The sequence below is a fragment of the Cetorhinus maximus genome, chromosome 12, assembly GCF_964194155.1.
Source record: "Cetorhinus maximus chromosome 12, sCetMax3.hap1.1, whole genome shotgun sequence".
NCBI classification, from domain to species: domain Eukaryota; kingdom Metazoa; phylum Chordata; class Chondrichthyes; order Lamniformes; family Cetorhinidae; genus Cetorhinus; species Cetorhinus maximus.
Genome location: NC_135890.1, coordinates 59637264 through 59652474, shown reverse-complemented (window position 1 = coordinate 59652474; position 15211 = coordinate 59637264). Strand labels below are relative to the sequence as shown.

General features: G+C 45.5%; 1 protein-coding gene across 1 annotated transcript in view; it reads left to right on the top strand.

Moving 5' to 3' along the window:
- Positions 1 to 727: 727 nt before the first annotated feature.
- Positions 728 to 15211, top strand: part of hal (histidine ammonia-lyase) — a 67273-nt gene continuing 52789 nt past the window's right edge. The window contains exons 1-9 of the mRNA XM_078553725.1: positions 728 to 1058; positions 1185 to 1245; positions 1686 to 1713; positions 4262 to 4336; positions 4462 to 4534; positions 4779 to 4845; positions 5793 to 5830; positions 5925 to 6050; positions 12820 to 12959. Coding sequence (XP_078409851.1) covers positions 809 to 1058; positions 1185 to 1245; positions 1686 to 1713; positions 4262 to 4336; positions 4462 to 4534; positions 4779 to 4845; positions 5793 to 5830; positions 5925 to 6050; positions 12820 to 12959 — 858 coding nt within the window. The 5' untranslated portion in view covers positions 728 to 808. The remainder of the gene's footprint in view (positions 1059 to 1184; positions 1246 to 1685; positions 1714 to 4261; positions 4337 to 4461; positions 4535 to 4778; positions 4846 to 5792; positions 5831 to 5924; positions 6051 to 12819; positions 12960 to 15211) is intronic.

Genomic DNA, 15211 nt, shown 5'->3' with positions numbered 1-15211 from the left:
GAGGGAGGGGGAGTGGGAAAGGGAGGGAGGGAGGGCGGAGTGGGAAAGGGAGGGAGGGAGTGGGAAAGGGAGGAAGGGAGGGGTCAGTGGGAAAAGGAGGGAGAGAGGGGGAGGGAGGGAGGGGGGAGTGGGAAAGGGAGGGAGGGGGGTGTGGGAAAGGGAGTGAGGGAGGGAGGGAGTGGGAAAGTGAGGGAGGGAGGGAGGGAGGGGGGAGTGGGAAAAGGAGGGAGGGGGGCATGTCAAAGGGAGGGATGGAGGGGAGGAGTGGGAAAGGGAAAGAGGGAGTGGGAAAGGGAGGGAGGGAGTGGGAAAGGGAGGGAGGGACGGGGAAAGGGAGGGAGGGGGAGAGGGAAAGGGAGGGAGGGATGGGGGAGTGGGAAAGGGAGGGAGGGGGAGAGGGAAAGGGAGGGAGGGGGAGAGGGAAAGGGAGGGAGGGGGAGAGGGAAAGGGAGGGAGGGGGAGAGGGAAAGGGCGGGAGAGAGGGAGGGAAGGGGAAGGGGGTGTTGGGTGAGGAGAGGGAGGGGGAGCAATTGGAGGGCGGGTAGAGGAAAGTGAGGGAGAGAGGGAGGGATTTGGGGGCAGTGGGAGGGTCGGGTGGAGATTGGACGGTGCGGGAGGAGGGCTGGGGGCGGGTTTCCCGGTGCGGGAGGAGGGCAAGGGGCGGGTTTCCCGGAGCGGGAGGTGGGCAGGGGGCGGGTTTCCCGGTGCGGGAGGTGGGCAGGGGGCGGGTTTCCCGCAGCGGGATTCCCGGAATTTGAGCGCTGTGAGAGCCGCTTGCAGCAGCTGGGAGCCGGGCAGCTGTGTGGAGATGGCCCGGTTCACGGTGCATGTCCGGGAGGAGTGGCTGACCGTGCCCTGTAAGGACACTCAGGCCAGTGTCCGCTGGCTGGGCACTGAGGCTCTTCGGAGATACATGAAGAACAAGCCGGACAGCGGTGGGGTGAGCCCGGGGAGCAGCGGCAGCGGATTCCTGGTCAGGAGGTGTCAGGGACTCGGCTTACTGGATCCTGATGATGCTATTGGGGATGTCCTGGAGGATAATGACTTCATTGAAGTGGGTAAGAAGAGGGAATCCTTACCCCGTCCACTTTATATCGCTAATGTAGTAACTAATGAAGTAATGAGTTAACTGATGAAGTAACTAATAAATTAACTAATCTCAGCGCTTATCTTTTTAAACCCAGTGCTGAAGGACGATGTGATGTCTTCAGAGCTCATCCCGTCTCAACCCGAGGGGGTTCACCTGTATCCTTTGAGAAAAAGAAGGACTTGCGTTTACATAGCGCCTTTCACCGGCCCTGCACACATCATCGCACTTTACAGCCAGTGAAGTATTTTTGAAGCTGTAATGTGTGAAATATAGTAGCCCATTTGAACACAGTCAAGCTCTCATGGATAGCAATGTGGTAAATGACCAGATCATCTGTTTTTATGATGTCCATTGAGGGATAAATATTGTCCAAGACACGAGAGGGAATCCCCCTGCTCTCCTTCAAAAAATGCCTTGGGATCTTTTACATCCACCTGAGTGGGCAGATGGGGGCCTCGCTTTAACATCTCGTCCAAAGGGTGGCACCATCGACAGTGCAGTGAATGGAGAATATTTCCCGTAAATATTTGCAGTTCTTTAGGCTATAAACAAAATTCAAGTCAAAGTGAATTGTCTTAACCAGCTACTCACTCAGATACACGAGGTACCATCAGCCAGATGAGGTAAACACACTTTACTCCCCATGGCTTTGACTTTACATCATGGACAGTACAGTTCTCAATCTCTGTCCTTGATTTTTGAGTACCCCTTTCACCAGCCCAGGGAACACTGATTAACACAAAAGGGTTCTACTTGTATTCTGGGGACTGAGTTTTGCATGTGTGTGAGGAACTGACTTGCAAAAAAAACCAGTTGGCTTAAATTGCAGATGTGAACCTGATGTTCCTAGTGGGGAGATGGTGGCGTAGTGGTAATATCACTGGGCTAGTCATCTGGGGATTCTGGATAATGGTCTGGAGTATATGGGTTCAAATCCCACCATGGCAGCTTGTAGAATTTAAATTCAAGTAATAGAAAAGAAATCTAGAATTAGAAGCTAATCTCAATAACAGTGACCACTAATGCCCTTTAGGGAAGGAAATCTGCTGGTCTGACCTGCATGTGACTCCAGACCCACAGCAATGTGGTTGACTTAAATGCTCTGTGAAATGGCCAAGCAAGCCACTCAGTTCAAGGGAAATTAGGGATGGGCAACAAATGCTGGCCTTACCACATCCCATGAAAGAATGAAAAAAAAAGGTTAGGATAGGTGACCAAAAGCTTTGCCTAAGAGAGGAGGGAGGGAATTCAAGTTTTGAGCCTAGGTAGATTGAAGACACAGTCACCAATGGCGGAGTGAGGATTGTAGGGCTGGAGGAATTTGCAGAGAGATAGGGAGGGCTGTGGCCATGGAAGAATTTAAAAATTGAGGCATTGATTAACTCGGAGCCAGTGTAGGTCAGAGAGCACGGGGCGTTGGGTGATGGGACTTGGTGCGAGTTAGGACACGGGCAGCAGGGTTTTGGATGCCTTTAAGTTTGCAGATGGTAGAATGTGGAAGGCCAGCCAGGAATTTTTTTTGGCATTTTGAAAGGACTGTTCCCTCCATGATACCCTGGTTCACTTCCTATTCATCTCCAAAACCCTGTACCCTTCCCACGGCATCTTCCCATGCAAACGCAGGAGATGTAACACCTGCCCTTTTATCTCCTCTCTCCAACACAAAAGCTCCTCCCAACTGAAGCAGTAATTTACTTGTACTTCTTTCAATTTAGTTTACTGTATTCACTGCTCACAATGTGGTCTCCTCTACACTGGGGAGACCAAATGGAGACTGAGCAACTGCTTTAGGAACACCTCCGCTCGGGTGCTGCATGATCCCGAGCTTCCGGTGGCCAGTCATTTTAATTCTCCACCTTGTTCTCACCCTGACATCGCTGTCCTTGGCCTGCTGCACTGTTCCCGTGAGGCTCAGTGTATGCTTGAGGAACAGCACCTCATCTTCAATTAGACACTTTACAGCCTTTCAGACTCAACATCGAGTTCAGCAATTTCAGACTGTAATCTCTGCCCCCTTTTGTTTCCTTGTTTTGATTATTTTCTTTCAGATAGAAACACACCTGCTCCAGGCACATCTTTTGTTTCTTTGTTTCTTTTCTTGCCCCAGCACCTTGCCCCTTTGGCCCTGGAAAATTAATTCCTCTGTCAGTCAATCTGTCCCGTCTTCCACCCTGTCACAGACCTTTTGTCCTTGTCCCACCCACCCCTTGCTCAAAACCTGTTACAACTCTAACTTTCCCCAGTTCTGATGAAAGGTCACTGACCTGAAATGTTAACTCTGTTTCTCTCTCCACAGACACTGCCGAGTATTTCCAACATTTTCCGTTTTGATTTATGCTTTGGAATAATTAAGCCTCGTGGTAACAAAGGCAGGAATGAGGGATTCAACAGCAGATTATCTGAGCAAGAGAAACAGTTGGACAGAAAGCTGGGGAACAGTTTGCTTGGTTTTGGGCCTGTGATTGGGTGGAAGGCGCCAATACAGCAAAAGTGGACACAGCCTTGATGATGGGGCGGATGTGAGATATAAAGATATATATGTGAGATTGAACAGGGTTGGCTATGGGTTCCACACAGGTTCAGCCTGAGCAGGTGAATGGGGAAGGTGACAGCCAGTCTTACTGACATTGAGTTAGAGAAAAGTCTTAACTCATCCAAAGCTTGTGTGTAACCTGCTCATCAGCAATTCCTACCCCAGTCAGTGGAGTCAAGGCCGGCACAGCTCTTATCAACAGAGACAGATCCTGCTTCACTGCTGGTTGAAATAGGTTTCACTCCATTAAACTTTTAGAAGATGCATTTTTCAAATTTGCAGGCTACAAACACTTCAAATGATCATTTGCTCATCAGATGTGATAATATAATTGTAGCTGATTGCATTTTTTGCTAACCTAACACATGATCACACAGACAATGGCCCTTTAAAATGGTCGATTACATATTTGTTCCTATTAATAGGTTACAAGTATCTATTCACATTTTAATGAGAGCTCAAACCAAGGCTGAGAACCCAGATATTAAGCAGAGCAGAAATATTATTTTGTATTGGAAAGTCAATATTGGAAGTGTCCAACTGAAGGCTGACATTAACCCAATGTGAAAAGGTGCTGATGTATATTTGTATATTGCTCAGTGCTAATCAAACGTTCTAAAGGAAACACAATCTTTCAGTATATTTGTTTAGATGGAAACCATCTAACAATAGAAGAACTAGTTCGGTTGGGAAGAGGACTTTACAAGATCAAGGTGAGTGTATTTCTAAGACCTCTGAGTGCTGCTTGAATAATGTAGGAATTCTATCAAACCAGACAACTGAATGACAGCGGTTTAACATTTCCTCCCTGCTCCCCTCCCACACCCCTCCCTCCCAGCTGACTGCAGAATCAGAGGAGAAGATCAAACAGTCAAGGTTACTTCTGGAAAATATTGTGAAAGAACATAAAGGTATGTTGAACAATCGAAAGACATCCCAGGGAAACTCAATGGACAAGAACTCGTAAACCCAACATTGGTAAAGTGTGGGTCCTTCAGGAAGTTCAAAATGAGTTTCAGTCAGTTTAAATTTCTCACTGGATTCTGTGATAGATTTGATTCTCAGCCATCCCACATCCCCTTACTGTGTGCTAACAAAACACAACTACCCAATACAATGAAGGGAAATTACCTTTACGCCTCATTCTTCTTTCAGTTGTGTATGGAATAACTACAGGCTTTGGGAAATTTGCTCGGACTGTTATCCCACACAATAAGCTCAAGTAAGTGGTGCTGTTTTATGATTTGATGGCTGCTTACATTAATTCTCTGTAGTTCATTTCAATCTAGTTCTCCATGTTTCTTCTCGACACTTTTAGCTTAACTTGCTTGTGAGCAAATTGCGAGATGGGCTGTAATACTAGTTGTCTTGATTTTACTTGCTGTTTTGGCTTGGGTGTAAAGCAGCATCCCACCCGATCCCATGGCTACCCTCGGTGATTTTGTTTAAAATTACCACCCCACTCCGCCCTCATATTGCAGAAACACTCTAATGATCACCGCTCAAACTCTCAGGCTGGGAATTTCCTTGGAACGGCTCCTGCTACTACTCTGTAAACTTGCATGAAGTGCAGCACAAGTTCTACATTCCCAAACAAGGTTTCTGCTCCATTTCCAGTGAAGCAGAGCGGGAACATTTCCAAGAAAATTCCCAGCCTATTATAACCCCCTTTTACATCAATGCAGCCCAACTCACCTAGACTCTGTGAACAAAATTTTGAATGTTGATCTTCCCTTATCCTGTTTTCAATAGTGGTGACTTTGTTTGCACAATTCTCTGTCCTAGACTATCTCCTCCAAGGGCCTGTTCTAACTGGACCGTGTGTGTTAGAGGACCAGTCGTCACCTCTCAAGGGGCCGAATGGTCTCTTCCTGTTCCGAGCCTGCCCTCACCCAGTGTCCACACGCACTGGAAAGTGATGAAGAGTCAGAATTCTGAGTCCTGTTGGTCTTCCCTCTTTTATGTAGCAGCACCTAGAAGCCTAATCTCAGCATGAATCAGTTCCAATTAACTCAGGATCAGGCCCTGAGCCTCACCACATTTTGGGAAAGCATTTTGTAATATTCCACATAATACTTTCCACCCCACCCTGTGTGGAAATGTAGAAATAATTATCATTTATAAAATGAATTTCTCCAATGTGTAATTCTTTCTCTCCTATCCATCCAGGGAACTCCAAGAGAACCTTATTCGTTCCCATTCAGCCGGTATGGACCATTCATCTCAAAGTTATATCAAGTGTTTAATATTTCCTTCTCGAATCTATTTGGTTCATTGATCTGTTGCTCTCTCTCCCTGCAGGTGTTGGCAAACCCTTGTCACCAGAGCGGTCCCGTATGCTGCTGGCCCTCAGGATCAATGTTCTTGCCAAGGGTTACAGCGGAATCTCCTTAGAGACCCTCAATCAAATGATCCAGGCATTTAATGGTAATATACAACTTTACTCGTTTATATAGTCAGACATGTATTAATGATAATTACTGTATAATTAATTTTCATTAATGTGGGTTGAGGTTATGGGCTGGAGTACTATTATGTTCATGCTGTGTGCTGGAGCTGCTTTTACCTGTAGTTTAATGCAACATCAACTTGAATTTATATAGAATCTTTATTGTACTTTATCTTTAACCGTACCGAACCAGCTTGCAAAGTTCAAAGCGTAGTGTCCAAATTAGATGTGATTCTGTGATTACTAAATAATCCTGAATGTGCTAAGAATTACACTGAAAACCAATTTAACATTATCAGTCAGACTCATAGTGTGGCTCACTTACACATGCTAGAAGCCACATATATTTACACACAGGGCCTTTGCAGACAGAAGGAGCATGTCCACGAATTGTGCCTTCTTCAACTAAGCAAAAGCTTGGGGGACTGCCATTTCCTGGTTCATTCCCCATGGCAATGCCTTGACTAATCAGAGTTGGCCTGCCCAGTTTGAATTTGAACAAAAGCTAGACAGTTAACTGTTCCCTGGTGAATTCTCCATGGCAATGCCTCGACCAATCAGAGTCCACTTGCCAACCAATCAGCACTCTCTTCTCATGCAGTATAAATTGTTGTTCCCTTTACTATTAATATTCATGTGAGCTGTCCTGATGAGTGCAAGATGAAAAGCTTTGACAGCATGTCTCTTTTTTCAGTAGTACTTAAATCTTTAGTGTACTAAAATATCCCAAGGTGCTTCACAGGGTGTGAGCAAACAAAACTTGACACCAAGTTACAGAAGGAGATACAAAGGTCAGGGAGAGTTGTAGAGCTGTTGGGGAGATCACAGAGCTAGGGAGGAATGACTTAAAATTGAAGCTGTGTTTAACTGGGAGTCTATGTAGGTCAGTGCACACAGGAGTGATGGGTGAATGTGAGTTAGAACACAGGCAGCAGAACTAGGGATGACCTCCAGAAGCAAGTTAGGAGTGCTTTAGAATACTCAAGTCCAGAGGTAACAAAGACATGGATGAGGGTTTCTGCAGCAGATGAGCTGAAACCGGGCAGAGTTAGTGGGGGTGAGGATACAGAGATAGAAATGGGCAGTCCTAGTGATGGTGCAGATATATGTTCGGAAGCTCATCTCGAGGTCAAATCTGACACTACAGTTGCGAGCAGTCTGTTTTAGTCTCAGACAGTTAGCAAGGAGAGGGATGCAATTGGTGGCTAGTTTAGTTGCTCAACCAGTACTGGGTGTTGGACAAGTGGACCGATAATTTAGAGACAGTGGAGGAGTCATAAGAGGTGGTGGTGAGGTAGAGCTCCTCATGATCAGCCCGCCCCCCATCTACCAACTTAAACATTCAGTGCCTCCACCACCAATGCACAGTGGCAGCAGTGTGTACCATCTACAAGATACATTGCAGGAATTCACCAAGGCTCCTTTGACAGCACCTTCCAAACCCATGACCACTACCACCTAGAAGGACAAAGGGCAGCAGATACATGGGGACAACACCATCTGCAAGTTCTCGTCCAAGTCAGAATTCTAGAATAGAATAGCACAGAAGGAGTCCATTTGGCCCATCATGCCTCTGTTGGCTGAATGCAAGAGCAAATTAGCTAGTCCCACTCCTCTGTCTTTGCCCCAGAGCCTTGCAATTTTTTTCTCTTCAGATGCTTATCCAGTCTTTTTTTGAGAGCCATGATTGAACCTGCCTCCACCACACCCTCAGGCAGTTCATTCCAGATCCTAACCGCTCGCTGTGTGAGAAAGTATTTCCTCATGTCACCGTTGATTCTTTTGCCAATCACCTTAAACCAGTGCCCTCTGCTTCTTGGCCCTTCCACCAATGGGAACAGTTTTTCTCTATACACACTGCTTAGACACCTCATGATTTTGGACACCTCTATCAAACCTTCTCTTTTCTAAAGAGAACAGTCTCAGCTTCTCCAAACTATCCATATAACTGAAGTCCCTTATGCCTAGAATCATTCTCACATTCTCATGAATCTTTTCTGCATCCTCTGGAAATCCTGCATGTCTTTCCTAAAGTGTAGTGCCCAGAATTGGATGCAATACTCCAATTGAAGCCAAACCAAAGTTTTATAAAGGTTCACTATTACTTCCTTGCTTTTGTACTCTATTGCCCTATTTATAAAGCCCAGGATCACAGGTGAATTTTTAACCACTTTCTTTACATGCCCTGCCACTTTCAACAATTTATGCACATACACTGCCAGGCCTCTCTGTGCCTGAACCCTTCTAGAATTCTGCCCTTTATTTTTTTATTGCCTCTCTTCGTTCTTCTTACCAAAATGTATCACTGCACATTTCTTAAATTAAATTTCATCAGCCACATTTCTGTTATTCCATCAGCCTGCCTATGTTCTCTTGAAGTCTATCACTACCCTCTACACAATTCGCAATACTTCCAAGATTTGTGACATCTGCAAATTTTGTAATTGTGTCTTGTCCACCCATGTGTAAGTCATTAATACAGATCAAGAAAAGCAGTGAACCTAGTATCGACCCCAGGGAAGCCCCACTGTATACCTTCCTCTAGTCCGAGAAACAACTGCTTAACTCTATTCCCTGTTTCCTGGCACTTAGATAATTTTGTATCAATGCTTCCATTGTCCCTTTTATTTCATGGGCCTCAGCTTTGCTGACAAGTCTGTTATGTGGCACTTTATTGAATGCTTTTTGAGGTCCATGTGTATCACATCAATCACATTACCCTCATCAACTCTCTCTGTTACCTCCTTAAGTCACACAATTTGCCATTAAGAAATCCATGCTTGGTTTTCCTTAATTAATCCACACTTTCCAAGTGACTGTTACTTTCTTCCCAGATTATCATTTCTAAAAGCTTTCCCAACAGTGACATTAAACTGACTGGCTTGTAGTTGTTTGGTTTATCCTTACACCATTTTTTGAACATGAGGATAATATTTTCAAATCCCCAGTTCTCTGACACCAACCCTGAATCTAGGGAGGATTGGAAGATTATGGCCAGTGCCTCAGCAATTTCCTACCTTATTTTCCTCAGTATCCTTGGATGCATCCCATCTGGTCCTGGTGACTTATCAGCTTTAAGTACAGCCAACCTTTCTAATACCTCCTCTTCATCAGCAGGGTGGATGTGGAAAGGATGCTTCCACTTGTGGGAGAATCTAGTATGAGGGGACACAGTTTAAAAATAAGGTATCGCCCATTTAAGACAGAGATGAGGAGAATTTTTTTCACTCAGAAGGTCATGAGTCTTTGGAGCTCTCTCCCTCAAAAGGTGCTGAAAGCAGAGTCTTTGAATATTTTTAAGGCAGAAGTGGATAGATCCTTCTTAAGCAAGGGAGTGAAAGGTTATCGGGGGTATGTGGGAATGTGGAGTTGAGGTTATGGTCAGATCAGCCATGATCTCACTGAATGGAAGAGCAGACTCGAGGGGCCGAGTGGCCTACTCCTCCTAATTCGTATGTAACTTTCAGTTCACCCAGTGTCTCAACTATCTCCCGACTTTGGCAGCATCTTCCGTGGTAAAGACAGATGCAAAGTTCTCATTCAATACCTCAGCCATGCCCCACCCCCCTGCCCCCCCGCCCGCCTCAATGCATAAGTCCCCTTTTTGGACTGTAATCAGTGCCAGGCCTGCTTTTACTACCCTTTTATTATGTATATGCTTATAAAAGACTTTAGGATTCCCTTTTATGTTAGCTGCCAGTCTCTTCTCATACTTTTTCTTTGCCTCATATTTCTTTTCAGACTTCCCCTCTGAACTTTTTATAGTCAGGCTGGTTCTCACCTCTATTGTTTGACCTGATGTCCATCATACACACCCTTTTTCTGCTCCCTTTCACTCATTATCCAGGGAGCTCTGGCTTTTCCTCTTTTGGAATGTATATTGCCTGTACCCAAACCAGCTTCTCTTTTAAGGCTGCCCATTGTTCCGTTACAGTTCTACCTGCCAAACTTTGATTCAGATTTGCCTGGGACAGATCCACTCTCATCCCAGTGAAATTGGCCTTCCTTCAATTATCTATTTTTATTCCAGATTTCTCCTTGTCCTTTTCTATAACTAACCTAAATCTTATGATGTAATGATCACTGTCCCCTAAATGTTCCCCTCCTGACACTTGATCTATTTGACCCCCTCATTCCCCAGATCTAGACCCAGCAAGGCCTCCTTCCTTGCTGGACTGGAAACATACTGATCTAGAAAATTCTTCTGAGCACAATTCAGAAACTTTACCCTCCCTCTGTCCTATACGCTATTTCTATCCCAGTCTGTATTAAGATAATTGAAGTCCCCACTTGGAACTATATCACTATTCCTTCATTTTCACTGGGTCAAAATCCTGGAACTCCCTACCTATCAGCACTGTGGGTGCACCTAGACCACATGGACTGCAAAGGTTCAAGAAGACAGCTCAGCACCAGCTTCTCGAGGGCATTTGGGGATGGGCAATAAATGCTGGCCCAGCCAGCGACGCTGCATCCCAAGAAAGAATGAATTCGCATTACTGTGGGTTTATGGCTGAATGTTTGGATTACTGTCCCTCAGTACTATATTGTTTGTTTATGCTTGGATTTGATGCACTACCCTCCATTACTTTGGGCTAGGGCAAGTTCCTGGAGCATTTAGTTCCATTAATGTTGGTTAACATTATGTGCTGGAGCACCAACTGGTAATACTTTGGGTTATTCCTGGGCGTTGGAAGACTAACCCACATTACTGTAGCTTATTGCTAGCTGTTGGATAACTGTGGGTTATAGCTGTGTGTTGAACTCTAAGTCCTAATACCATAGTTAATGCTGGGTGTTGGTGCACTGACTTTATTGTTGTTGGCTGATACTGTACATTTACATTTAAGAGCTGAGACGGTGTGTTAGAGGATTAAATTCTATTATTGTTGGTTGATGCTGTATGTCAGAACACAACTGCCATTACTAAGAGGTATTGCTGGGTATGGGAGGACTAACTCATATTACTGTGAGTCATATCTGGGTTTTACTTCTCTAATACACATAACTGTTGGATGTTGGAGCACTAACACCCATTGCAGTGCTTTATCGGTGAGTATTAGTACAGTTACTTTTATTACTATGAGGTAATAGTGAATGTTGGGGCATTAACTGCCCACATTGTGGGCTATTGATCAGCGTTGAGGCATTAACCTCTCACACTGTGGGTTATTGGTGAGTGTTGGGGCATTGGCTCCTATTATTGTTGAGGTTAGGATGCAGGTCCAGTTCCTGTCATTGTTCGGTTTCCAGGGGAACCACCAGCTTACTGGTAGATGATAACGAGTAAGGAATATTGTGTCCAAATCTGGGCACCACATTATAGGAAGGACATGAAGGATCTAGAGAGGGTGCAGAAGAGATTTGCAACAATGGTTCTTGGGAGGAGGAATTACGTTATTTAATTACGTGGGAAAAGCTATAGAGTAGAGAAGGTTAAGAGGAGATTTGATAGAGTTGTTTAAAATCATGAAGGGTTCAGATAAAGTAAATAAAGAAAAACTGCCTCCAAAGGCAGACAGAACAGATTTAAGGTGATTGACAAAAGAACCAGATGCTACATGAGAGAAAACTTTGGCACGTAATGAGTGGTTAGAATTTGGAATGCACTATCTGACAGGGGGATGGATACAGATTCAATTGTAGCTTTCAAAACGAGAATTGGATAAATCCTTGAAAGAGAAAATGTTGCTTGGCTATGGGGGAGGTGAGGGAGGGGAACCAGGATTGGGATTGACTGGATTGCTCTTGGGAAGGGCACAGAGTTAATGGACTGAATGGCCTCCTTCTGTGCTGTACTATTGTGTCTCTTGAATTTTTTTTTTATTCACTTACTATTCAAATGCTAGGCCAGCATTTACTGCCCATCCCTAATTGCCCTTAAGAAGGTGGTGGTGAGCTGCCTTCTTGAACCGCTGCAGACCATATGGTGTAGGTACACCCACAGTGCTGTTAGGGAGGGAGTTCCAGGATTTTGACCCAGCAACAGTGAAGGAACGGCGATATATTTCCAAGTCAGGATGGTGAGTGGCTTGGAGGTGGTGGTGTTCCCATTTATCTGCTGGCCTTGTCCTTCTAGATGGTAGCAGTTGTGGGTTTAGAAGATGCCGTATAAGGAGCCTGGGTGAGTTCCTGCAGTGCATCTTGTAGATGGTACACACTGCTGCCACTGTGTGTCGATGGTGGAGGGAGTGAATGTTTGTGGAAGTGGAGCCAATATGTAAACAATTGACCTAATGATTGTTGAGGGCTACAACTAAAAAATGCTAAGCGATGGTAGGTTATCAACACTTAAATGTGAAATTGAGAGTAATGATTGCTCCAAGTCTGCCCCCCAGCCCTTTCCAGCCTCCCCTCCTGAGGCTGACCTGTTGTCGAGCCTTGGCTTGGAGGCCCTCCTTGTGGTGCATGTCCAGCTCTGGCACCATCGGCTCAATCTGCAGATGAGGGCCTCTTGCTTCGGGTATGCTTTGGTCGCACGGCACAGCTTCTGCCTGAAAATGGGTCTTGACTCATCTTTACCTTGTAGACATTGTGAAACTTCCAAGGGCAATGAATATTGGCCTTGCCAGCGACGCCTGCACCCCAAGAACAAATAAAAAGAAATTCAGTATCATCTGTGGCATTTTGAAAAAAGATGGTATTGAAATAATGCACTTTATTTTTAAAAGTAATGGGGTCAATGTACTTACTGGGTAAATGTGACCACACACCTTTTTATAAACTGACATATTCTGCCTCCTGTAGCTTCCTGCCTCTCCTACGTCCCGGAGAAGGGAACAGTTGGGGCGAGTGGAGATCTTGCCCCGCTTGCTCATCTTGCCCTGGGACTGATGGGTGAAGGCAAAATGTGGTCACCAAAAAGTGGCTGGGCTGATGCCAAATATGTAAGTTCTCTGTTTCTTGCTCTAAGTTAAGTTATGAAGCTGGTTGACTATAGGTTTAATGGCACTAGGACCTGATGTCTATGTTAGGACCCACACCAACAATTACAGTTTGATGGCCCTCACTCTGTACAACAGGAAATGAAAATCCTATTCCTTGCCATTCTGCAAAGGTTGAACTACTTCACACAAAGGTACAACTACAACACAGTACAACAGCAACCTGGTGAAGCTACAACACAGGGCTACAGCAATCTGGTGAAGCTACAACACAGGGCTACAGCAATCTGGTGAAGCTACGACACAGGGCTACACCAATCTGGTGAAGCTACGACACAGGGCTACACCAACCTGGTGAAGCTACGACACAGGGCTACACCAATCTGGTGAAGCTACGACACAGGGCTACACCAATCTGGTGAAGCTACGACACAGGGCTACACCAATCTGGTGAAGCTACGACACAGGGCTACACCAATCTGGTGAAGCTACGACACAGGGCTACACCAATCTGGTGAAGCTACGACACAGGGCTACACCAATCTGGTGAAGCTACGACACAGGGCTACACCAATCTGGTGAAGCTACGACACAGGGCTACACCAATCTGGTGAAGCTACGACACAGGGCTACACCAATCTGGTGAAGCTACGACACAGGGCTACACCAATCTGGTGAAGCTACAACACAGGACAACACCAACCTGGTGAAGCTATAACACAGGACAACACCAACCTGGTGAAGCTATAACACAGGGCTACTTGTGTGCCAAACAATGTAAGCAGCAAGTGATAGACAGAGCTAAGCGATCCCAAAACCAACAGATCAGATCAAAGATCTGCATTCCTGCCACATCCAGTCGTGAATGGTAGTGGTCAACTCAATGGAGGATGGGGGCTCCACAAATATCCCCGTCCTCAATGATGGAGGAACCCAGCACATCAGTGCAAAAGGCAAGGCTGAAGCATTTGCTACAATTTTCAGCCAGAAGCGCCGAGTGGATGATCCATCTTGGCCTCCTTTGGAGGTCCCCAGCGTCACAGATGCCAGTCTTCAGCCAATTCGATTCACTCCACTTGATATCAAGAAATGGCTGAAGGCATTGGATAAAGAAAATGAAAGGCTTGTATTTATTTGACACTTTTCACAACCACCAGATGTCTCAAAACGTTTTTCAGGCAATGATGTACTTTTGACGTGCAGGAATGTAGGAAAAGCGGCAGCCAATTTGTGCATAGCAAGATCTCACAAACAGCAATGTGATAATGATATTGATTGAGGGATAATTAAAGGGCAGGACACTTGGTAAAACTCACCTGCTCTTCTTTGAAACATTACCATGGGATATTTTCCATCCATCCGAACAGATAGATGGGGTCTTAATTCAACGTCTCATCTGCAAGATGGCATCACTTGACAGTACAGCACCCTTTCAGTACTGCACAATAGTGTCAGCCTTGAATTTGTTCCAAACATACAGCAAAGGCTATGGGCCCTGGCAGCATACCAGCTATGGTACCGAAGACTTGAGCTGCAGAAATAGCCTTGTCTCTAGCCAAGCTGTTCCAGTACAACTACAAAACTAGCATCTAGCCAACAACAGCGAAAATCGACCAGGTGTATCCTGTACAGAAAAAGCAGGATGAATCCAACCCGGCCAATTACCGCCCCATCAGTCCACTCTCCATCATCAGCAAGGTGATGGAAAATGTCATCAACAGTGCTATAAAGTGGCACTTACTCAGCAATAACCTGCTCACTGATGCTCAGTTTGGGTTCTGCCAAGGCCACTCAGCTCCTGACATCATTGCAGCTTTGGTCCAAACATGGACAAAAGAGCTAAACTCTTGAGGTGAGGTGAAAGTGACTGCCCTTGACATCATGGCAACATTTGATCGAGTGTGGTATCAAGGAGCCCTAGCAAAACTGGGGTCAATGGGATTCGGGGGGAAAACTCTCCACTGGTTGGAGTCTTACCTAGCACAAAGGAAGATGGTTGTGGTTGTTGGAGGTCAGTCATCTCAGCTCCAGGACATCGCTGCAGGAGTTCCTCAGGGTAGTGTCCTTGGCCCAACCACCTTCAGCTGCTTCACCAGTGACCTTCCTTCCATCATAAGGCCAGAAGTGGGGATGTTCGCTGATGATTGCACAACATTCAGCACCATTCATGACTCCTCAGATACTGAAGCAGTCCATGTCCAAATACAGCAAAAACCTGGACAATATCCAGGCTTCGGCTAAGAAGTGGCAAGAAA